Below are 24,999 nucleotides of genomic sequence, written 5' to 3'. Positions count from 1 at the left end.
GTCGATTGAAATCAAATTTTGTAAAAGCAAAATAGAGAGAGGGAGAAACAGGGGGGGGGGGGGTTAATAAAAAAATACAATTTTGTCATGATACAGTAGCATCTCTAAAAGTGAATTCCATGAAATAATGGAAACGATAGGGAGGAATCGGTCGCGATTGAGCGATCGTTTAACGCATAGGTGAATTTATTTTCGGGCTGAGCTGGTAGCATCATCGTGTGTGTATCCTACGTGAGTATCTGTGGGTGTACAGCTCGATGACAATACAATAGACAAGAGAAATCGTAGTGGGTAGCCGATCGGCAGCCAGCACAGCCACGGAGTGCTCATAATTGCTTCCCGATTAGATACCGTCGTTCAGCCACGGCCGATTTTCAATTCCACTCTACTATCGTCCCAACACGACCTATACACAGAAATACAAATATATACCTAGAGTATATAGACATATGTGGTATGGTGTATGCGAGTATATCGACAGATATATCGCGGGAAAATCAACAGGCGGCCGTATGCGCTACTCTTTGTACACTTTTCCGATTAATGGTAGAAGAAATGGAAGGGCTCGGAGAGTTTTTCTTTTTCTCTCTCCCCCTCTCTTTCTCCTTCCTCCTCTTTTTCTTTCTTTCTTTTTTGTTTTTCGTTTCTCTATCTTTTTCTCTCTCTCCTTCTCTCTCTCTTTTACTCTTTACTACATCGACATTCGATGTTGTCCCGTTTAATATCCACAGAGCTTCTGTTTCATTGTAAATTAACGAACCAGGATGCATTCGTTAACCGTTACAACTCTCATGCGAGATCCACTCGTTTTAGAAATCTCGTCAATGAGTAGGAAGATGAAAAACCGATATGTTCAGATTTATTTGATTGATTATACTCGAATGAGTAGATATTCTACCGCGAATTAAATAAAGGTTTAGTTTATATGGCGAAATGTTCTTTTCAATTAACAGCTAAAGTATATTTTTCGTGTCGATAGATAATAGAAGAGAGGACAATAACTGCAATTCAACAAGTTTCCTTAGCGTATAATTATGGAACCACGATCGGTTCAGCAACCTTTTGAAATTTCAAACTAACTACTGACTGACCGTAGTGAAATCGAGGAAAACCGATAGATCGAACTGAACACCGAGTCACACTGAAGCACTTTATATTCCTCATAGGAAACTTGACATGGAAGAGGACCCGTAGAGAAATGCTCGTGGCACGAATCAGGCTAACGGGTCTCATTATTAACCGAGTAAATCTATCGGAGAGATAATTACTTTTTGAAATACAAGACTGCAAATCTATCTGCTCTCTAAATCATTCTAACTTCCATAATCTATATCTTCCATATCTATATATGTATAGAGAGTGACTCTGTATATAGGAAAATGATTCTACGTGTAAAAATAAGCCCGAAAAAAAAGAAGAAATAACATTTGAAATCAAAACTAAACAGTATTATTACACACAGGAGATAATTTTCATGAATTTACTGTAGATCAGAACAAACTATTGAATAACTTATTTGATAAATGTTCTTCTAATTGTAACTCATATGAAATCAATGAAATATTTAATTATACATACAGTTATATATTACAAAATACTCTTTTAAGTGTTGATAATTGAGTTCCTTTTAGGAACATAATGCTTGGAGATCCAGTATTTTAAAGGGGATGATAAATGTACTACTATCTTTCCTTTTCTTTTTCTTTTATCCTTTAAGATTACATTCACGAACAACGTGCTTAAGCTTTCATGGGATGTCGCGTTGGGTGGCCATTAAGCCCGAGTTTAAGGAACTAACGTGGTACTTGGAAACCACATTCGAAAAGACGTTTTCACCCTAGCCAAACGAGAGGTAGAATATAAGCGAAGACCAAAAAGAAAGGATGAGAAAAGCTTGGACTGCATTTTACGTCGTTCCTACGTGATACTGGCTGCCGTGGAATAGGAGGGTAAACCAGAAAGAGAAAAAGATAGAGATAGAAAAAGAATAGTTATAGCGAAATAACCAACCAGTAGAACTAAATGCGTACAGGTCAGCCGGACGATACTCATTATCCACCATGAGTTATCGCGTGCTTTACTTTCTCTTAAACGAGACTTTATTCTCGCCATTTGCGGCCAGCGTACGTTCAACTCTTGGAAATGTAAATGCCCGTGATAATACATTCCTGTACAAACGTTAGAAAATTGCATCACGAGCAATGTGCCTGTGTACACATGAATCAGAGATCACGTTTAAGTTTCATTACTTTCTTTTTTGTGGAAATAGGAAGAACATTTTACGTATTTATATATGCACGTAAGCCCTACATGTATATGTATGTGTATCTACGAGTAACTAGAAATGTATATATTATATAAAAATATCCTTTTAAAATTGAAACAAAATATCTTGTCGAACTCGAAAAAATATTATATACTTATATAATAATATATATAGATATATACAGATAATTGAGATACGTATTCCTACGTCTATACGTTTACCTGCATCTATCGGATATAGAATATAGATATAATATTACCAATGCTATATATAGAATATTGCATTAGCATTGATTACGAACATGATATTTACTTATTAAAAGTTCATATGGGATAGTAAATAGATCGTAGAAACATTTCAGAGGAATATTAGAGAGGACTTGCTCAAATGAAATTTATCCTATGTTAAAGTATACGAGAATATGTAGGTAAACGGCATGTAATTAACCACGTTGCGGATTACTAATCCTATGCGCTCCTCGATATTTAATATATGTATGTATATATATATATATGTATGCATATAGACATACCCGTTGAAATAAATCAAATGTTCTTCGTTAGTATATACATCAACCTCAACAAATACAGCAGGGAACTAAGGAATTTTTATGAAATACAATTAACACTAAAAATTGAGTTTATCAAGAACGCATATCATTTGTAAATGGCTTTATCATCGCTTTCGTACTATATTTCATCACCGTCAAATTCCCATTGATTTCGATGGATTCGATTTATTCGATTTATCCAATAGCCCGAACGTTTGAGGATGGTAGGTACTATACGTGATAAAATTTGAATAGAAAAAAATAGGATAACAAAATAATAAATAAATAAATAAAATCGAATCACTCTTTCTCCCTCTTTCCCTATCTATTTTACGCTCTTATAAAAACGTTCGATATTTTCCTACACATATATGCTGGTGCTCGTCCCACCCGAGGCAATTAATTTGACGAAGATGGAGTGGGCTCTCAGGCTATCTTCCACCACCGTCAACGGTCGACTCGGTCGTCTGTTTTATTTAGAATTCCTCCAAGAGTAGAGGACAAGTTCCATCGACTTGTCATGAAACCAGAAAAAGAGAGAGAGAGAGAGAGAGAGAGAGAGAGAGAGAGAGAGAGAGAGAGAGAGGAAGAAAAAGAAAAAGGGATTTTTTTACCCCAGGTTTGTCCTTTGTTACCGGCATAGTCCGGTGAAATCAGTGTACATATACATAGGTGGAAACGACATCTCGAAAGGCGTGTCCTGGCTATCCATCCGAGAGAAACGATAGATCGTACTATGTGGGTGATGCTACGCTGCATTCCATGTCGTAGATCCATTGTGGTCCGAAGGATTACCGGCGATTAAATGGATGGCCAACGGCCATCGTTTCATAGCGGTACCATTATCAACTACAAACTTCACTTAATTACACACTGTTTCACATAATCGTTTCTCCTTGTAACGAGACGACTTTTCTACTGTGCAATCTGTCTATCACTATCTATCTTTCTTTCTATTTTTCTTTCTATCTTTCTTTCTTTCTTTCTTTCTTTCTTTCTTTCTTTCTTTCTTTCTTTCTTTCTTTCTTTCTTTCTTTCTTTCTTTCTTTCTTTCTTTCTTTCTTCCTTTCTTTCTTTCTTTCATTATTTTATACGTTCTTTATCTTTTCCGTCTTTCAATCTTCCTCTCTTAATTATTCTTTTCCATATCCGTCCTTGTTTATCCTCACATCTTTCAAACAAAAACTTCTAATTTTCTTCGTTTCCTCAAAGGAACAAAATTGCTTGGAGGTTGCGTCAGTTCTTCTTGCACAAGTTTAATCGATAAACTACATACACCTGTGTACCACTCAACTTTGTGGCATAATATTTGTCTGATGAAGCGTTGTCCTCGGGCAATAGTCTAACGGTTCAATGTATGTATTATAGTTGTATATCTGTGTGCATTGATCCGAGAACGCTCAAGATAAGCCTTATTTTATTCCCTATAATTCTCTCAACGAGTAATCCGAATTTCGCGAGACTAAATCCATTAACGTATGAGCCTACATATATATATACACACATATAGAGTGATAAGAACTAATAATTAATTCGAAAATAGCTTTTCCTATCGTCCTTCGAGATTATCTTTATTGAATTTTGTTATTTAACGAAATAAATAGAAGATTCATACGGGAAATCTTGAAGAAACACAATCAATTATTTTTATTATAATAATACTTCCATTATATGCATATATTTTAGAAACTTATTCTCAATCACTGCACAAATTCAATGGAGAATAAATAACATAACACTATTCCTTACGTATGATCTACATTTCTCCAACGTTGGATCTTTTCTTCGTGTCTGATAATTACGCCTGGAACAGAATGTACGTCGCACGGTCGTATGGTCTTCCCTTTTCCTTTTGACTTTAACTCGACGGAAAACTTTCAATCCCTATCACCAAAGCACCCTCGTCTAGTTTTCACGAAGCATGCCTTTTCTCTTTTCTTAATACTTTGCTCGATGCACCGTCGAAGAGGAGGATAGAGAAAGAAATAAAAAAAGAAAGAAAGAAAAAAAAAAAGGAAAGATAGATACATGGCGTATGTGTTTGCGCACGCGCAACACAGAGAGAGAGAAGAGAAAACATAAAAGAAAAAAAAGAAGGAACGAGACGCATTTCGTTAGAGAAAAAAAAGAGATAGTTCTGTCGGTCTCTTTAGTACGATACGTATCAACTTCCAATGCTCGAACGGAACGATGAATGGCCATGGAGAATCAAGCACGCGGATAGTCTTGACGATGGGTGAATGAGGGTTGGCTGGTTGCTGGTCCGAGCAGACTCCTCGCTACGAGCTAGAGAAACACCAATGCTCATTATTAGCCCTGAGTTGGCTCCGTTTTCCTCTTCTCTCTCCCTTTCTCTTTATCCCTCTCACCATACTCATCCTACCGATTCCACCGCACGCGCCCAATGGCTGCTGAGTAAACACTTTGATTTATGTGCCACGGTACCCCCGATAAGGATAAACTGACCCCCTGTGAAAGGGGTGGTTGCATTGCTGCGTTCAGCGCATACAGCTGCAAATCTCTTCTCCCTCCACTCACTCTCTCACTCCAACCATATCTTCTGATTTCAAATTCTCTCTCTTTCTCTCCTTCTCTTCACATGCAAGCATCTCTACAGACGATGCACCTGCATAATGATGCACACACCCACACTGTTACGTAAAGCCAATATACATACGTTTGTTACCCTTTGCTACAGCTTCCACTCTGACTCACTCTCTCTGTCTTTCTCTGATTACATGTTCTATCTCTCTTTCTCTTTCCTTTATTACATTCTCTTTCTCTCTTCTCCCCCATCTCTCTCTCTCTATCTTTCTGGTGTTGTGCAACACGAATACGTGATTATTACACGGTCTTGTTGCACCGACATGAGTACGAGCACATTCGAGAAACGGATATTCGATACAGCTCAACACCTCCTCCTATATTCAACCGCGAGGAACATGGAAATTTGTAAACGACCATTCGTTATAGCTCGTTAACTACTTTTTCATTTCAATCTATCCGCTCTAAATTAGTTCAGTTTATCTCTTCTTTTTTTTACAAATAGATTGAAAAAATTGAAAATTATTCCTTTGAATTATTCCTTTTTGAATTTAATTCTTTTCTTTTATTAAATAAAATTCGACGAAATATTAAAACAGACAAGAAAAAAATGGAGGAATCACACAATACACGTTTATTTTTTCTTCATGAAATCAATGTAAGCTAACACGAATAATCCCAAGTTATCACTAATAATCGTCACATTCGATACTATATTCCAGAGTTTTTCTAATGGATTAAAGACAAATGTCGAGCGTATAATATCCTAAATTCTTTTCTTTCCTCTTTAATTGTGAGCCCGAACGATTTAAGTTTATCCGTGCACGAGTACTTGTTGTTACATGGTCGTGTTATTAAATCAACATCTGTCTGACCAATGTCTGTATCTATAAGAATATTATTAAGAATTTTCGTAATATACTAATATGTATTTTTATGATTGATTATTTCCTTGAAAACTCGTCTTACCAACAATTTTCCAGAAACGTAACACTTTTAAACATTTTTCTGTGCTAGTTTCAATCGATCCATCAATTAATCTTATATAAAACGTATTGCGATATGAAAAAGTACGAACGAGCTAGGGAACTTAACTCACTTAGGAAAGTCACAGTGATGGAAGACCGTTACAGTCAGACATCTCGAAATACGTGTATGGGTATATAGGAAATTTCGTACAATCTATCGACTCGAACGAAATAGCCAGCCTGTCGGCTGTAAATCCAAATGCCTGGCATGATTTACGTATCTACGTAGGAAGAACTTTCTTCCTGCATTTATTATTATTCATTGTTGTCGAAGAAGTAAAAGCTACAAAAATCTGGAGAAACACTCGCTATGGAAAAAAAAGAAAGAAAGAGAACAAAATGTTCCCCAACGAAACACACTGGTATTGTATTCCAACGTCTTTCGCGTGTTTTTATATATACTCGTCTAAATACATGTAAACTATTTTCTTCCTCTTTTTGAAACTTTATCCCGAAACTCTTATCCTTTCTTCGTAGAAAAATATAAAAAAAAAAAGAAAAAAGAAATATTCACTCGAATCTACGAAGGAAACAATTCTAAACTAACTAAATTCAACGTTTTTAACCCTTTGTAACGAAAAAAATGTTTACAAAGTTTTCTCTCCGTTCAGGAAAGAAAGTAGGTTTTCCCCTAGAAAAATGAAAACTGATTTATTATTATACTACGAAAGTTAACATTACCAACGGTACTGCCTCATATTACTTACAATTCGAAAGCTTTGTGCCACGAAACGTACAGCTAATATTGTAATTAAAAGGGAAATGCATAAAACATATACGTACCACGTACATGCCTTACAAAGAAAGATACGAACATACATATGTACACATATACAAGAGAAGAGGAATAGAAAAAAAAGACAATTCTGTAACCTGCGTACGCAATGTTACGGTTAATAAATTTCATTTTTACCCAATGTTATACGTTTTACGAGCGTACAATAGCGTAATTTCCGTTAGCATAGAACGTTACGTAGGTAATGGAATGAAGATATGTAGAACAGAAATGCACGGAATGTTGTAGTTGCATGTACAAAGGAAAGGACTCTACATACCGAGCAAGTTCTGTTTCAATCGTCTGATTAAAATCATTCCTATCTACTGGATGTTACAATCCACCACCTACAAGCTTGCCACTATATCTCAACTGAATCGTCATGAAAGAAGATTAACGTTGATCATCTGTCGTATTAAGCTTAATTAACAACAGACTTTACACCTCACTTCAAAAATTTCTCTTTTGCGAGTTCAATTGAATTTAACAAGCAAACATCTCTCTCTCTCTCTCTCTCTCTCTCTCCCTCTCTCTCTCTTTCTTTCTAATTTTAAATAATGAGATAAATCAGACATGTAAGATATATGATATAATATAATAAATGTAAATAAGCTATATATACAAGACATAAGTAAATGTATATAAAATATCTTGTTAATAATTAGCTTGAAAAACAAGCATTACGTAATAATTTTTTACTCGGAAATTAATACTCTTCCGAACTACCATTATAAATGTAGAACATCCCATTTAAAAAAATCAAATTCACTTTCAAATCTCCTAAGGCCCTCCGCTTATAAAAGGAATCATGTACACTATATTTTACTCGATTAAATACAAATAGTAAAAAATATGTAAATTGTTGTTAACTATATATATATATACTCTTTTTGATACCATGTATAATTTCTGTAGAAAAAATATTGTAATAATTGTTATTTAAAATCTATTAAATTTATTCGAGATAATTAAATGTGCCTCTTAGATATACGTATATATATTATTTATTGATATAATTCTATGTGCATAGATAGACTAAAAATCACTTTAACTTGAATACAAATTTAAGATGATCGAAGGCGATAATTTTGTCAAATAGATCGATCGATCGTAGCTACTAGAATGTAATCGTTAATTCTCGCGGGAATTATTAATGCGCGGCTTACGTCAAAGCGCCTGATCGATTAACACAAGCCCTTCCCAAGTGCTACTGCAGTTCAAAGATATACACATATAGAGAGCATGTATTTATAGGTATACACACAGCACACACAGTCTCTCTTTGGCCGAAGTAACTCCTCTCTTTTATCGCATTAACGATGAATCGATCGTAAATCGTACAAAACTCCCAGAAAAAGAAAGCTAGCGGTAAAATGGCTACGTTAAGAATTCTCATCAAAGTGTAATACGTATAATTAGCATCAGTAGGGGAACTATCAAAGTATAAAATGAAATGAAACCGCTGGGATTCGTAGAAAAAATCCTTCCTGGCTTTAAAGAACGTGAAAGTTAAAAGCGAACACGAATTCAGAAATTTTTAATCGCGTATGAAATGTAACCGTGATAGAAAGTAGATCAACCTCCGAAATGATGCTCTTTCATGGTTTTTTATGTAACATAATATGTGACGTAATTCTGATCTGTGACGTTAATTCTGTTAAGAAAATTAAGAAAAATATGCAACTGTAATTATGTATGTATATAGTTATATATAAAAATAAAGTATAAATATTTAAGAAAATATGTTAACATGTTAAACACAACAGCTAGATATATAATTATTAAAAAGAAATATCTTAAAAAGCAATTACAATAATATAATAAAGACAAACTGAATGAAATTCTAATAAGAATAATATAAACGAAATAAAACTCTTATTCTCCTCGTTTGACATGCCGTCTGTTCAGTAATCACATTAACTTACACCTACAATCAAGTCCGTCCTAAGTAGAAAAGGAACCCTTTTTAAATTCCTTTCGCTCGAATTCCTTTTTTCAACTCTTCTTGAACCTACCCACGATAATCTTCTTAGTATTGAAAGGTTAAATCCTAAAGTTAACTTTACGCTTGAGTTCTCGTATCCCATGTGTAAACTAAACTATACAACAACACATAGCTTGTACGAACTAATTTAGCAATACATAGGCCGCATAATAAGCACAAATAATATCCTCGGGGCAAAGGGAAGGAATTCATGTACGGTTAACTTAGAGACGGTATCCTCTACGCCATATCGCCGAAGGAAGTGAATTTTGTTTCGACGGTCTCTCTCTACCACAGATATCCTGGATTATCGTGTAAATCGTCTCCTCGTTGTTTAGAGAAACAACGCTTGATATTATCTCTTAACGCCTGCTTGAATACTTGATTATTACACTATTACACAATGTTCTGCTACGTTAACTTCAATTTTATGGATAACGATCGTATTGCTCTATTAACTTTATAAACTGCTTTATAAAAAGTAAAAAATAAAAAAAGAAGATAAAACAAAAAGTGATTTTCGTAGATATATACATAACGTCACAATGATTGGACAATCGGCTTAGAGGTTAGCGTCGGCTTGCGTTTTCACACCCCTTACAACAGATTCACTCTACCACGTATGCATGTCGGCTTATTGTCAAATATTCTAACTGTATCATCCTAAATCTTCCCATATTTCTCGTAAATTTACTATCTCGAACACTCTTTAATACTTCTAAAGCTTATACGACCATCGATGCGCAAATCTACGTGTATACGTGTATATGTATATACTCGATAAGATCATAAAAATGTTGATAGATATCCTACGTGTATATAGCATTAACAGCTAGTCATTTATTTTACCGTTAAATTATAACTAAACGATACGCGGGTATACATTTTATGTATTTTTTTTCTTTTTTCTATTTTACAAACATATTAAAACAATACATTTATATAAATTTCATAAACGTTCTTCCTATTTCTCTCTTTTCCAACGATATCTCACATCGACTGTAATTTTTTCCGCCGCAGCGGCGATTATTATTATCCCACAAAACGTATCGTTACGTCGTGTTTATTATAGGAATATATTTAACAATAAACTTTGTAAATTTCGAACCAAAAATAGAAATTAATAAAATGTTAACATTATCGAAATCATTGTATATAATTATAATAGTATTATATAATTCATAACGATACGCGTCCCGAAAAATATGATTATATATTTTACTATATTTCAAAATAAGCTAGACAAATGAAAAAAAAAAGCTTTTCAAAGGAAAATGTTAGCACCGTTCTCGGAATGATTATCGTAGCAGCAACGATTGCACACCAGTCGCAGGAATACTTTCATCATCCACCACAATCGTGTGCTCTCGCCAAACAAGGTAGTTTAACGTTCTGCAAAAATAGCAGACGTAGCGAGCCATTCAACCCATATGAATTACGGACATTTTGTCTATATTACAAATCCATAAAATCGCCGGGGGTAAATTGGTTTTTCTTGAAATATTGACATATATCTCAAAATACAATATCTCCAATATTAGCAGCTACTGCATGGTATCATTAAAAAAAGATATTAAGAAAAACCATGTTAACGTTAAATAATTCCACGCAATCTTATTATAAGGAAGCTGTATCAAACGATATATTCCAATAATTAATAATTTAATAATTTTTTTTACAATTTAATAATTTTCTAAACATCTCTTGTTTATATGTATCAAGAATAAACTTACCAGTTGCAAGAAGAAGGATAAGAAGAAATCGTGTGGAGAACACGAGGTTCCGCAGCTCCACGTGGCTCCATTTTATTTTCCATGATCCTCGAGCGAACTTCATTTTGACGGTAATGATTTTCCTTAGAAGAACGAATCTCTCCCGGAAAATAATGATATTGTATAAATAGAGAGGGTAAGACCTTTCAAGGCGGAGGACTTGCCGCCCTCCGCCCTCTCCTCGAGGGAGGAGAAGGTCGATTTAGTTGTCCACGCAGAACTTTTTATGTTAGTATCCTCTATTTTTGATGAATATAATTTGGATAATATAATAATGATCTAGGTGCACACACGAAACCTCCTGTCCATAGCCAATCGAAGCAGTAGTTGTCGCACCGAGCGTCAGCGAGAGACTGACCGGCTGCTCGCGTTAGAGCCGAATCAAGTTTCGCGGTGAATCGGTACTCGGAAGTCCTCGGTAATTCTCGCCAAAGCTCGGTTGCTTCACTTTACTCGTGGTACCGACGCTTTACCGACTTCTATATATATATTTATTCACCTTGGTATACATATATATACAAACGTATACCTTACTTACGAATTGGTATTTGTTTATACATATGTATATAATGAGCGTGTGGATTTGCACGACATGCGCGGACAATACGAGCTTACGAGGACCACAGTCTGAAACCACCTCCTCCTCTTTTTATACCTCCTTCCCCTTCTATACCTTATCACCCATTTACCAATCCTCATCCCTTAGAGACCACCTAACAACTCCCTTCACTCTCCCACTTCCCTCCTTCCTTACGAGTACACCTATACCACCATCCTGTTACGTTACTGACTTCGTTCACCCTTCCAACCCCTTCATTCCCCTTTCTCTTCATTTATCCAGAATACCATCAACCACTAGCCAAACTCGGCTTGCAACCTCAAAGAGCGAGAGAGTTCGGTGTAACTTTAGGTTCCCATCACCTACGCCACCGCTAACGCAAATTAAATAGTTCACCACACACGCGGCCGATTAACTTCTATCCGCTATTATCTACCGCTCAGTTTTTTATATTTACTCACAATTATTTGCACGACGTATTCTACTACCTTTGCTTCTTTTAAACCGCACCATCAAACATCCATTATTATTGAGAGTTAATCCCCCGTAACACTTAAATACTTCAAATATTCAAATATAATAAGACTCTGTGTGTTAAATTATTATACAACAAAAATATATAAAAACATGGTTTTTTCGGAAAATTATTTTCAATGAAAAATTTTAAAACGGTCTATGCAAAGTTGCCATTTGTCAGGGGAATTTAAACAAAAAGTTACTACAGTTAGTAACATTTTTTCTTGCTTTTCATCGGTCCGAATGACGTCTTTTTTCTAATTTTTCGTCTAATTTTTCTTTCAAAAGCATTTTTTCAAACGGCAATATTATACCGACTACTTGGAAAACAAGGTTTTTCTGTATCTTCGGCTCTAATAATTTTTATTAATTAATTAATTTATTAATAAATTAGCAGCTCTAATAATTCATTATCTAATATTTCTCTAAATTTTCTTATATTTACTTTCTATTTTGTGGCCATTTTTCAAACGATAAAAACTTATACAATTGAAATTCCTCGGAAAAGTTTCATCTATCATTTTGTTCTTTTTCTAACGTAATTTTTATTTCATAAGAAAAACCAATTAACCTGAGTGATCTATTCCACCTTTTCCTTTATTATATGCAAGCATAGCTAATAGTTTTAATTTTTCAAAGAACTGCTGACTGGTAGAAACAGCACGAATGTTACGATAATTTGTTAGACTTGATACAACGGTGGAAGCAATGCATTTATCATTATTAAATTTATTTATAAACTAATTGCAAAATAAAGTGTGTGTGCGCGCGCGTGTGTGTGTGTGTGTGTAAACATCAAATTTGTTCACAAAAACAGATATTTAAACCTTATTATCATTATAAGCCCCCTTTCTCTAGCAATCCAAACAACGGAAAGCGTGGACCCACAGAGATTCTCTTATTTTTTCGCTTAGTAGTTTAGGTTTTAATGAAGAAATAACTCTCCTGATTTATAATTCATCAAAAAAGAGATTTAAATGATAATGATTACCTGTACAATGTAATTTCTATTCAATCAGAGGAAGTCCCGTCTTGAAAAAAATACAATTTCAACATATCATCGACGTTTGACCATGTATGATGGTCATAAGAAAATTTCTACAAAAAATAACAATATAATGAATAATATTTTTAGTACAAAATTATAACAGTGATAATATATTAACTTACTTATACCATAAATAAATCAATATTCGACAGAAAACTTTTCCGATAATATTATTTTAATTACTTAAATATCGAATCTCGATTACGATTCATTGCTTTTAAATATCACATCACAACACATATCTGTTCATCATATTTATATTGTATATTTAATGAAGCTTTATTTATTGTATATAATTTATTATCTATTAATAAAAAGGAAAATATATGTATTACAAATGATACACTTTTATATAGACATTTTATTCTATTAAAGAAATGAAATTAATATAAAACTTTGAAATATTGTAACATGCTTAAAAATCTTGTAGAAACTTTAAGGAAATGATTAGTACCACGTAAGAAGGGAAGGCGCTTTAAGCGGCACGATAGGGCCACCCTCTATGTGGAAAACTATAAATTAAGAGAACACACATGACTCTACTCTATATCTGTTTTTTATTCAGTGCATATGTATAATTTGGAAAAGAAATTGTAGCATTTTTAGTAATGTGAAAATCGTGAGGTTCACTGTCATTTACGCCGAAAAATACTTTGTTATTAAAACAATGTCTGATTTTAAGAATCTAGAACGAGCATTAAAGCATCTGAGAAAAAATGTTGCAGAATTTCCAATCGGAGCAGTTTCATGGAATGACTACAAGCCTATAAAAGATAAAATTCAAATTTTAAAAGGATCAACTAGTCGCCTATGTTCCAGAAAAATAATGGTTAAAGCTAAATTAGATTACAGTATGTTGTAATTTGTATTTTAGAAGATAAGATATTTTTCAATCTCATTCGCACAAATAATAACAATCTTATATTTGTTGCAGTAAATAAAAAATCATCTACAAAAAATACGAAAAATAGTTTTCAAATGCTACAAGATACTACAGCCAAAGCAATTATAAATAATAATGCAATTAAACTATGTCTTCAAGGTTATACTATACAAGATGTTCTGTTTAATAAATATAAAAGTGACACTAAGGAGTATGATCGAATATCTTGTAAAAAAAAATTTATATTATTTTTTATCTACAAATATAAAGATAAAATATAACAATAATTAATTATTGAAATAGGAAAATGATCGTGGCTATGAGGAAGTCATTTATATTGAACGACGCTATCCTGTCAAAACAACAATGTGTTGAAGATGCATTTCAAAGACAATTAAATTTAAAAATTGAGTGTCAGAAAGCCATATTTGACTATCATACCTTTTTAAAGGAACAAGATAATCTAAGAAAGAAAAAGTTGCAGAAAACAAATCCTACCATAGCAGAGTAAGCAACTATACATTAATACAATTATTAATTTAACTAAAATTTTAAAATTATATCTAAAAATTATAATATTTACTCTCTCTCTCTCTCTCTCTCTTTTACTTGCTATTGTAATATATTATCGTTTTTACAGGAATAAAGAAAAAATACTGAAATTTATTAAGAAGATAAATATTATGAAAAAACTTATCACTAACTTCGTAGCAACTTCAGCAGAACTCTTAGTGAAAGAACCTTTCTTTATAGAAATGTTAGAAAAACATGCAGAACTAATTAACGAAGAAACAATAATAAAATTAACAGAGAATGCTCGCAAGAGTAGAAAGTGAAAGCGTAGAAAAAAATGTGTTCTTCTTATTTTTTTTTTTGTATTTTTTATACTTTTATACGATAATGATGTAATTAATCATAATCATAAATATTTGCATTTTTAATAACCATGTCATTTGCGTTTAATATGAAAATGTTCAATAAGATTAATGTGAACTGATGGACAAAGAATATCAATGAAAGTATTGAAAAATTTTGTGTAACCATATATGGTCTATCTACATTAATATTACAAATACTTTACTCTTCTTTTCATTATGAATAAAGAAAAATAAACATTATATAGAGATACTTCGATTATCAAAAAGAAAATATCAAATAGAAAATATTTTGATTAAAAAAAAAGATATTTCTCGCAATATTCTTATTAGTATATACATACATTTAACAAAATCAATTGGCAAATACATACGGTGCAGCATTATAATTATCTTCTCCACATACTGTATTCTGTTTTATTTTCTCAGATTAATCGCAAGCTTAGTGTGCAAGACAATAAACTGAAAGAATATACTTGTCCACAAAAGAGACTGATAAAAGATAACTAAGAAAAAAAATAGATGCATAGAAATGTGAAAAATGTACTTTTAAAAAAAGACCAAAAAAAGATTTATGGTTAGTCGGAAGCTGAATGTATTTTACCTAAATATGAACATTTTCGATTAGTTTAACGTGTGTCTTTTTTTTTATCGATCATTTGAAAAAGAAATGTGATATCATGCATTTGGTAAGATTATAAGTACATATTCACATTGCATCAATTATATTTCCATTTTCTTTTAACTGCCTTTCTTAAAAACCACCAATTTTTCTTTGGTGTCGTCATGCTTATGCAATAATAGAAGTGTTCAACCACATCCTATGTGGTTATTTGACAGACATAATAATACACAGTTTATTATTTATTGTTATATACATATATATGTATACACATATGTGTATGGTATGTGTGAACGCGGGGGCACGCGTATTATGGCGAGGGAGTGAGAGAACGTCAAAACTACTTCACATTCTCTTTACTTTGGGCTTTTCGTAGCATTTCTTTATTACTTTATTTTTGTTTCCTTTTTTTTTTTTCTTTATATGTAATTTTTTATCCTCCCTCTCTCTCGGTGCAATGTTTCCTTTCTATTATATGTACAAAATAACACACATTTAGTTGAACTGACTCCCTCCCCGTTATATTTACTTTCACAAATATGTCAAAAAAGATCTGCATGTTTTTCTGAGTTTTCTCTGTCAAATTGCGCATGCATACATATTCAGATATGAGATATTACCAAGAAGCATGAACTGCCAATTCCATAAAAATAGCTATTATTTGCCGAGAATCTCCTATTGAATGTTATATCGATAAACTATGCATATAACTGAACACGCAGGTAATTCTTTGATATTAAGTGGAATAAATAGCTATAATTTAATAGTCAGCAATATAAGAAATATTACTATCGAAAATCATTAGTATGTTTGTTTAAAAAGTATCATTTTTGGGGATCTTAATGAAACGTGGTATTTTTAAATGAAAATATTACGACATCCATACAGAAATTGAGATCGACACATAGACTGCATTTCTATTTGCATTTCAACGAATGAAATACAAATAATGTTAAATAGATATTATATTAAAAAAAAAACACACACACAAAAAAATATGATGAAACTAAAAATATCAAAGCATCGTATGAACTGAATATCTTAACTTATATAAAATGCAGCATTGACTAATTATTTGTTTTGTATACTTATTTTACAGAAGTAATGAAAGAAAAACAAGACAGAGCATTTGTATTATCGAATTATACATTGGAATAATGAATATTATGACGATATAACGATACAGTCTGTTCCCAGCAAAATGCATGACCATAAAGACAATATCATCGATCCTAGGAAACAAACGTTTTCATGTATATTCATTATGTATGTATGTATGTATGTATACGTACGTCGCTCTTGGTCCAAATTATCTTATCCAATTCGTAAAGACACGACTAAAGCATACAAAACTGAATCCTTGAAATACAATATCACTGTGTAACAATATATAACAGTCCTTCTATGGGACAGGTGTACAGGAGTAGTTAGTAACAAAATTACAATCTCGGTCTCAGGCATTTTTTACTCACAACCATACTTTTTTTTATCCAGCAATCAGCCATATTATATTAAAAATCGTCTAACGAATTTTATGAGCTAGATCGACTGCATAACAGGCAGCAAGGTCATGTGTCTTATCCACGATCATTATTATTATTAATCATTCCTCTTATCACTTAAGCCTTATTTAAAATTCAATACGAGATTTCTTTTGGACTCTTCGCGTTTTATCTTCACGTATTTTTATTTTATTTCTTTTTTCTATTTTTTTTATTTTCCTCTTTTTTATTTACTTATTTACTTAATCCCTTTTATTTTATTCCATTATTTATCCCCGAAGAACAACAGACATATCTGACCGTTCTAAAAACATGACATCTCTTTCTTTTTGTTGTTTTCTATTCTTTTCTTGTAGTTTTTTAGTTAGTGCGAGTATATTTATATACATGCGCGCTACACTGGCGAGATACACTATCTACAGCACGAAATATTTCTTAAAAAAGTTTCGTCTCACAAGAGACCTCTTCCTCTTCGCGGCGAATAAACTAATAATAATAATAATACTAATTATTATTATTATATTATAATTAAAAAAAAAAATAGAAATTCCCATTTCTCTCTCTTTCCACATATGCAGCACACATGCACAAAACACTTTTGGACACTTCACTCATTTCTATTATTTTCGCTTATCTTATTGTAGTAAAATGTCTATATATTTTTTTTCGTCATTTTTGCAGCGCAACTGCAATTTTACAAAAGGAACGATATTATCCATTCAGATCCGGCGACAAAATTTCAATAACGATCGAGAATATATTTTACAATCATCGATCCATTCTTAAATATCTCTCTGATCTTTCGGATTTTTTGTTTTCCTTTTTCTTTTTCTTCGAAATAAAATAATAATAAGTACATGAATAAATCTATCGCCGATCTTAATTAATTAAATATATATTAATCTATCGATGAATTCACTATATATTAACACTCGACAAATTTACTTAATTAATTTGATAGAAGTTTTTTATTTTCTGACTTTCTCGATTTTTACAACCTTGCTATCCCTTATAGCAAACAGGACCTTTGTTCGACTACTATAGTTCCAGAAATAAAATTAAATTAAATGAAATAAACACAAAATAATAACAATTTCGGAGAACTAATTTACCAAAAACCAATATTCCAAACTAATCATCATAATAATAAACTTTTACTTTTTTTTGTTACAAATTCGCAATATTCTGAATCCATAACCTGCTTACGTATTACGAGAACACACACAATTTTTTATTAAGAAATTAATTATTTTTTCTTTTATGAGCAGTTAATAAGAAATAAAAATTCTATTAACCTTGTATTATAAAGTTGCATTTATAAATGCTAACAATCGTAATTTATAAAACTATTAAAAGCTATATGTATGATAATGAAATAAATAAAACAAATGTTTATAATTTGTTTAAATTGAATTTACTACTCCCTTAAGAGTTATTCAAGAAAAAAAACTAAACCATAAGTTAAAACTACTTTCACGAGGGAGCATCACATATTTATAAATTAAACTACAAATAATAATAATAATAATAATAATAATATTAATAATAATATTAATAATAAGATCGACGTAAAAAATTCGATCGCATTATATACATATAAACTTGCGTCCGATATCTATATTACTAAACAAAAAATTTCATCAGTAAATATTAATGTTATTTACGCAATAAGATTTTATATAAATTATATCGATAAAAATTCATTTTAAATAAAAAGATACTACATATATTGTTCTCATAGCAATTTTTAACATTATTTTGTTTTAATAAGCAACAAAATATTATAAATTCTGAAAAAACAGTAATCTCTGACCTACTGATAAAACTACAGAGAATTGCAAATTTGTAACAAAATTATTATTTTCTATATATTAAATTTCATTTACTTGCATTTTTTTTTTTATTATTGACAAGTGCTGCCAAAATTCTTTTCATACTTCTCCCTCCGTCTTCTTTTTCTTCTTCTTTCTCTTTAAACGGACATTTTCAAATTAAGTATCTCTTCATCGCTCGAGCTCGTGATAAGGACATTGGCGTGCATTTTATAATTTGTATAATTTAGTAACATCTTCGTAATTTTGATATTATACAAACACCATTTTTTCAATATGTTTTTCACAATAAAAATTCACAATATTATGTATCACATCACATTAAATCGCTTTTACATTTTGCATGTGTGATGTTTTCTGATAGTCTAAATATGGTAAGAAACCTGCACATTTAAGTTAGCAATATCTTCAGATGACAAAAGTTTCTTTTAGAAAATTGTTCTGATCAATATGTTTTGTCTTTCGCAGGCATTTTTTGGTGTTCTCTCTCTCTCTCTCTCTCTCTCTCTCTCTCTCTCTCTCTCTCTCTCTCTCTCTCTCTCTTTTTTCCTTTTTTTCAATAAGCATCACATCTCGCATAAACGTGTACCGAAAAAGAAAAAGGATTCTCAATTTTTTTTATATGCAATGGTCTAGATTCAAAAAACGATCTCTTAGATCTTGTACTAATGGAACATGGATCAATGGTGTTTGTGGTAATTACAGTACAACGTATTGTGTATGTTCTACCCGATGTTGTCGTAATGTAAGTTATGATCTAAAGAGACAAATTTCCTTACTTCATCGATATGTTATGAAAAGTGGAATTCGTGACTTCTTTTTTATTATTTTTTTTCTTTTCTTTTCAATATACGATTCTTATGCAATAATTTGTTAGAAGGCATGAAACTGAAATTTTAATACTGTTCTAATACAGTTATGTTTCAACACATTTATTTATATTTCTCTCATGGCATACCAAAACAGATTGAAAATATTTTTAAATAATAATGAAACGCAAGTTTTATAACGAACAGCGCATATGCTTGCACATGAAGAGATACTTCTGCACATAATAATCGTTATGTGCAATTAACAACAAAATCACTCAAAGTGCGTTTATTTACACACGTTGCTGCAAGCTTACAGGGTAATTTTATCGTGTTTTTATTTAGAAAGATGACAGGCAGTGTATATATTAAAGAAATAATATTCATAGATATAAATGATATAGTAGTGATTTTTATATTACAATTTATGTAACGCAGCACATCCCACAAATCAGTCACAAATTCCTAAGTGCACAATTTCCTTCTATTTCTTCTCAAATACCTTATTTGAAATAAATGTTAAATCTATATCTATCTTCCCATCCATCTCTAAGAATATTCTTTTTATAAAAAGAAGCATATATGTACCGATAAGAGAACACTTGGTCAAAACATTGAAAAAATTTTTTTTCTGATTTATTTTATAGTATAAATAATTAATATAAAATAAATCATATATAATCCATTTTTTGTTCATTTATTTGCTCAATCTAATGTCTTAAATATCGGCACATACATATTTCTTTCAACTTAATACAAAGAAACAAGAATAATTATCTCTCGAATGCATTCGTCATACAATAGTAAAGATAGTTATAAACAAAGAAAAAAACAATATTAGGTAGAACACGATGAAAAATGATTATATGATAATAAATATACCACATTTGATTAGATATGGATGAAAAGAACCTAAAAATTTTGCCTGTAATTAAAACGAAATGATCGTATATCGTTTTAAAAACACATTAGACACGTTAAATTGTTCACTCAGAATATATATTTTTATACATATTTATAAAACATTAGAATATAATGACGGATTCATGGAATTGCCTATTATATATATATATATATAATATATAATTTAATTTAATATGTCTGTATTTTGCGTGTGATTTTCATATTATCAATGAATAATGTCATATATGTTATCTGTGTTCTTACTTTTCGTTTATAGTCTATATATATATTTATAACGAAAAATTGAAGTAATAATAATTTAATATAAAATCCTATCGAAGCATATTGATTATTCAATATTTTAGGAAAATCTTTTTTTATACAACAGAAAAGAAGATCTAGACCTGGAAAATATGTCTAGTAATTACAAAAGGAATTGGCATATATATTTTGGTTACGTGTCTTATGTTCGTTCTTTCAGTAGAACGCATTATACAGTCCTTCTTCAATCACAATAGAAATAAATGAAAAAAAAAAAAAAAATCTCTCATTTGTATGTGTGTGCGCGCGTGCCCGCGCGCGCGTATGCGTCTGTGAGTGTGTGTGTATCATATATAAAACATTATTTTTCTCCCGTCGCGGTGCATCTAGGAATTATTGAAGTAGGATGTTAATGTTGCTGCTACCGTATTTCAGTTTCATGCCTTTCGCATTTATAATCAGACTTCATACGAATGTAAATTTTCATTACGAGAGATACGCTACGCTCGATAATTTTCAGGTTTCCCATTACAACGAGAGAGCTCAGCTTAGATTTCTCACTTTGTGATAAGATTTTGAAATACGCAATAATAATCAATTATGACACGTTCACATATCATATATTAACGGCGTATATAAACAATGCCACTCACAATATAAGAAGAGAGTCGTAGGCACAAACGCATTCTTTTCACCTTCGGTACGTCAATTCCTTATTTCTACACACACGTGGATGACCGCTTATCTCTATTGAAATGGTCAGAAAGCCGACGGCTTGTGGCTATTCTCAGTCAGCACTGACAACACTGATAACAAAGTTCATAATAAATGTACGTTGACTGGAGATATTATTAATGATAATGATAATGATAATGATGATGATTAATGACAATGACGATGATAGCGATAATGATGATAACGATGGCAATGTGTGTGTGTATTATGAGAGTGCTTTATAATAATAATAATATTAATAATAATATTAATAATAATAGAATAATAATGAATAATAATGAGAATAATAATAATCGTACGAATAATTAAAGAAGGCAAAATTATTAGAGATGTCGACGATAAAAAAAAGAAGGAAAAAGGAAAAAAAAAGAGTACAGTAATAATAATAATAATAATAATAATAATAATAATAATTATAATAATAATAATAATAATAGTAATAGCAGCAATAATAATGGCTGTGTGGTGGCTCAATTCGATAACGGTGGCGGAGTCGGTGTAGGTGTCAACGTTACGGTGGTATGCAACACCGAGTCTCTCGAAGCTGATCTACTTCCAGCACGTAAGAGAGTGATAACTTCGTTTTCAGGATCCCCGGTGGCTCCAACGACGGTAGTAACAGCAGTAGTACTAGCAACGGCAGCAGTAACAGCAACGGCATCAACAGCAACAGCAGTAATAGTAGAAGTATCCCCGTCTTGAGCACCATCCCTACCACCACCATCACCACCATCACCAACATCACCTTCATTTCCTCCGCCGTCTTCTCCGCTTTTGCAGATTTTCGCCGTTCCAGGGACTCGATTTCCAAATCCGTCAGCACTATTACTCGCGCACTGTTGTACTGACCGCCCAAGACCGACGGTATCGGACAGTTATTTCTGCCTTCCACTTTTCTTCTTCTTCCGCTTGAAGAAGCAACAGCATCTGGAAATGAAGCAAACACTAATAGGACTTAGAATCGTTTTCCTTTGAGCTTAGAGCATTGTGACACTGACATGCATCATAAAATATTAGGATATTTCAAGCGTTGTCAATTGAACTGGCTTTAAGATATATATCACTTTATCATTACAACTCTTTTTCACAACGATTTACCATCATTTTTGATAATGTAATTTTTATTTTCTGAACTTTACTTATGTTTGTACATTATATATATATATATATAATATAAGAAGATATTTCATACAATCCAACAAACAGAACAACAGTGTATAGATAAGAAAATTATTAATTCTTACAAATGTTATTTTACTAAATAAAATTCATACAGAATATTAATAATGTTTAGTCTTATAAATAAGTATGACGAAATACTGAGATCAGTGAAAGAAAGCATGTTAGAAATAAATAAATATAATAATAAAACACATACAAAAGATTATTATTTCAATAACATTTCGATAAATTAATAACTGATTAACAGAAATATATATATATTTAAATGAATTATTTCTTTAATGTTCAACTAAGATTATACTTTTCTTTGATATTATTTAAAAGAAAAACCTGCATCGGCCAGTTAAATCGAGATAACGAATCAATTTCAGGAATGTGTTTGGGATTTGCGGTGAATGTAGTAGGAGCTTGCGAATTTTTGTGCAGGGTTAACTTTCCACATCGAGGACAATAGTTTTCTGTTGGTAAAGTTTTCAGTCTGAAAATAGCAGATATGTATATATTGCAAACGTTAACATTTTTAGATTGGATAGATAGATAAAAATATAAAAAATGTGGAGAAATAATAATAAAAAAACCCTATAACAGATTTGTCACCTTTCTTACATACAATTATATCCCCCAATATAAATTCCACTCTTTCAATCATGCAAAGAAAAATATTGTTTATTTCTGTTCTATCAAGCACAGATTTATCTAATGATAAATTTAACGTTTATTTAAAAAAAAAAAAAAAAAAAAAAAATAATAAAATAAAAATCTATAGCAATTCATGATAATTACTAATAGTGCTATCATATAGAAATATATAAAATTAAGATCAAATTTATTAGATATATCTACAAATTAATATATATTAATTTTAATAATTCAATAAGCACAATTACATATATATTAAAATAATATTAACGATAAGTGATAAACATGAAAAAATAGGAATTTGTGAATTGCAATACAAATGCATTTTAAATGTAATACTAACTTGGTTTCGTCGATCATATCCACTTCTTGTGGTGCCGTAATTGGCGTGTTAGAATGACCAGCAGTTGGGTCATCGTTAGCTAATTCTCCGTTCGTCGACGAAACAACCTATTAACAAATAACATTTTCATTAATAAATTGGTTTCAAGAAATAAACAATTTTCGGATATAATAAAATAGAAACATGATTTTAATACATTTTATATTTTATATATATATATAATGCATAATATTATATATATAATATATATCTATATAAAAAATTAAAATATTAATCAATAATAACAATAATAATCAAAAAAGCAACTTGCAATTTATTTGAACAAATATATATAACTGTACTGTAAATGTTGATTACAATAAAATAATAATAATAATAATAATAATAATAGAGAAAGTAAGGACACAAAAGAGTTTCAGACGAAGGGAGATGCACAGTTAAGATTTAAGCAAATTTCTAAAGTATACGGAAGGGTAATAAATGTAGCACTTTTTTAATTAAGAGATAGATTGATACATAGAAAAAAACAATGAAAATACATTTCAATTATAAAGTCTACATCTAAATGTCTGATTAGTGTTTATAAAATTCAATAGAACGAAAATAAGTGAGTCAACATAGACAACATGCAGCAACAAACCAAATCGCACAGACTTCTAACTGACCATAATCCATTGTTGCTTTGTCTAAAAATAGAACGCATCATTTATTTCCGGCAAGTTGACATATTTCTTTTGATACTGAGAAGGTGATAAGGAAAGAAAACGCGAACGAATAGAGATTGTACATTTTAAACTTAATTATTCAAATTATTTCATCATTTTGATACCATTTTTATAGGGGGGGGGGGGAATATTTTCGACGAATCGTGAAAGTCTATCTATGCTTTGGTATACAAATGAAAAGTTGACAAATATGCAAAGAACATAATGTGAGAATATAAATTTGACAAAGAAAGAAAAAAAAAAAAGGAGAAAAATATATCATAGAAAATAAACGAAGAAGAAAACACAATTCGAAAGAATAGTTGAAAAGATAATAAAAAATGAAAGGGCCCTGGGAATGCAAGTCGACTCACCTGAACGGAACCATGCCTATCGGCAGGTGTCAATGTACCACCGGCTCCTGATTGCTTCACTGCATCTGGCCATGTGACTATTACGCCCCCGCCCCCCGCCCCTCCACCTGTCGCGTCCTGAAGGAATACAAGCACGAAAATATTGCGATTGCAACGCGTTAAGCAATCCGATGGAGATATCGAAGGAAAGTTTATAATTAGAAACAGGACAATTCGAAATGTATGTGTACGTATATATCTGTTCGTTTGTGTGTGTGTGTGTATATATATATATATATATATATATATATATA

At 31.5% G+C, this 24,999-nt stretch overlaps 3 protein-coding genes across 8 annotated transcripts in view; 1 reads left to right on the top strand and 2 right to left on the bottom strand.

The window, feature by feature from the left end:
• LOC106788786 (Down syndrome cell adhesion molecule-like protein Dscam2) overlaps positions 1–11,265 on the bottom strand; it is a 118,527-nt gene extending 107,262 nt beyond the window's left edge. For all 6 annotated transcript variants that reach the window (XM_014752349.1, XM_014752351.1, XM_014752350.1 and 3 more), the window contains exon 1: positions 10,881–11,265. In XM_014752349.1, coding sequence (XP_014607835.1) covers positions 10,881–10,983 — 103 coding nt within the window. In that variant the 5' untranslated portion in view covers positions 10,984–11,265. The remainder of the gene's footprint in view (positions 1–10,880) is intronic.
• A 2,199-nt stretch (positions 11,266–13,464) lies between these two features.
• LOC106788808 lies at positions 13,465–17,943 on the top strand. Its single transcript, XM_014752402.1, has 4 exons — positions 13,465–13,893; positions 13,977–14,136; positions 14,229–14,432; positions 14,566–17,943. Exons 1-4 carry the CDS (start codon positions 13,710–13,712, stop codon positions 14,759–14,761), a joined length of 744 nt encoding a protein of 247 aa, XP_014607888.1. The 5' UTR covers positions 13,465–13,709; the 3' UTR covers positions 14,762–17,943.
• Positions 17,944–21,719: 3,776 nt separating this feature from the next.
• Positions 21,720–24,999, bottom strand: part of LOC106788785 (casein kinase I) — an 8,450-nt gene continuing 5,170 nt past the window's right edge. Inside the window, exons 5-8 of the mRNA XM_014752348.1 lie at positions 24,707–24,823; positions 24,294–24,314; positions 23,629–23,735; positions 21,720–22,391 (exon numbers count right to left, since the gene is read on the bottom strand). Coding sequence (XP_014607834.1) covers positions 22,340–22,391; positions 23,629–23,735; positions 24,294–24,314; positions 24,707–24,823 — 297 coding nt within the window. The 3' untranslated portion in view covers positions 21,720–22,339. The remainder of the gene's footprint in view (positions 22,392–23,628; positions 23,736–24,293; positions 24,315–24,706; positions 24,824–24,999) is intronic.

This window comes from Polistes canadensis, unplaced genomic scaffold (genome assembly GCF_001313835.1).
Source record: "Polistes canadensis isolate GaletaPanama2010 unplaced genomic scaffold, ASM131383v1 scaffold_154, whole genome shotgun sequence".
Classification (NCBI taxonomy): Eukaryota; Metazoa; Arthropoda; class Insecta; order Hymenoptera; family Vespidae; genus Polistes; species Polistes canadensis.
This window is presented reverse-complemented; position numbering and strand designations above follow the sequence as displayed.

Coding starts and splice junctions, on each gene's coding strand:
- LOC106788808 (XM_014752402.1), top strand. CDS start 13,710: ATGTCTGATTTTAAGAATCTAGAACGAGCATTAAAGCATCTGAGAAAA. Junction 14,137..14,228: donor TATAAAAGTGACACTAAGGA/GTATGATCGAAT, acceptor TTATTGAAATAG/GAAAATGATCGTGGCTATGA. Junction 14,433..14,565: donor ACAAATCCTACCATAGCAGA/GTAAGCAACTAT, acceptor TCGTTTTTACAG/GAATAAAGAAAAAATACTGA.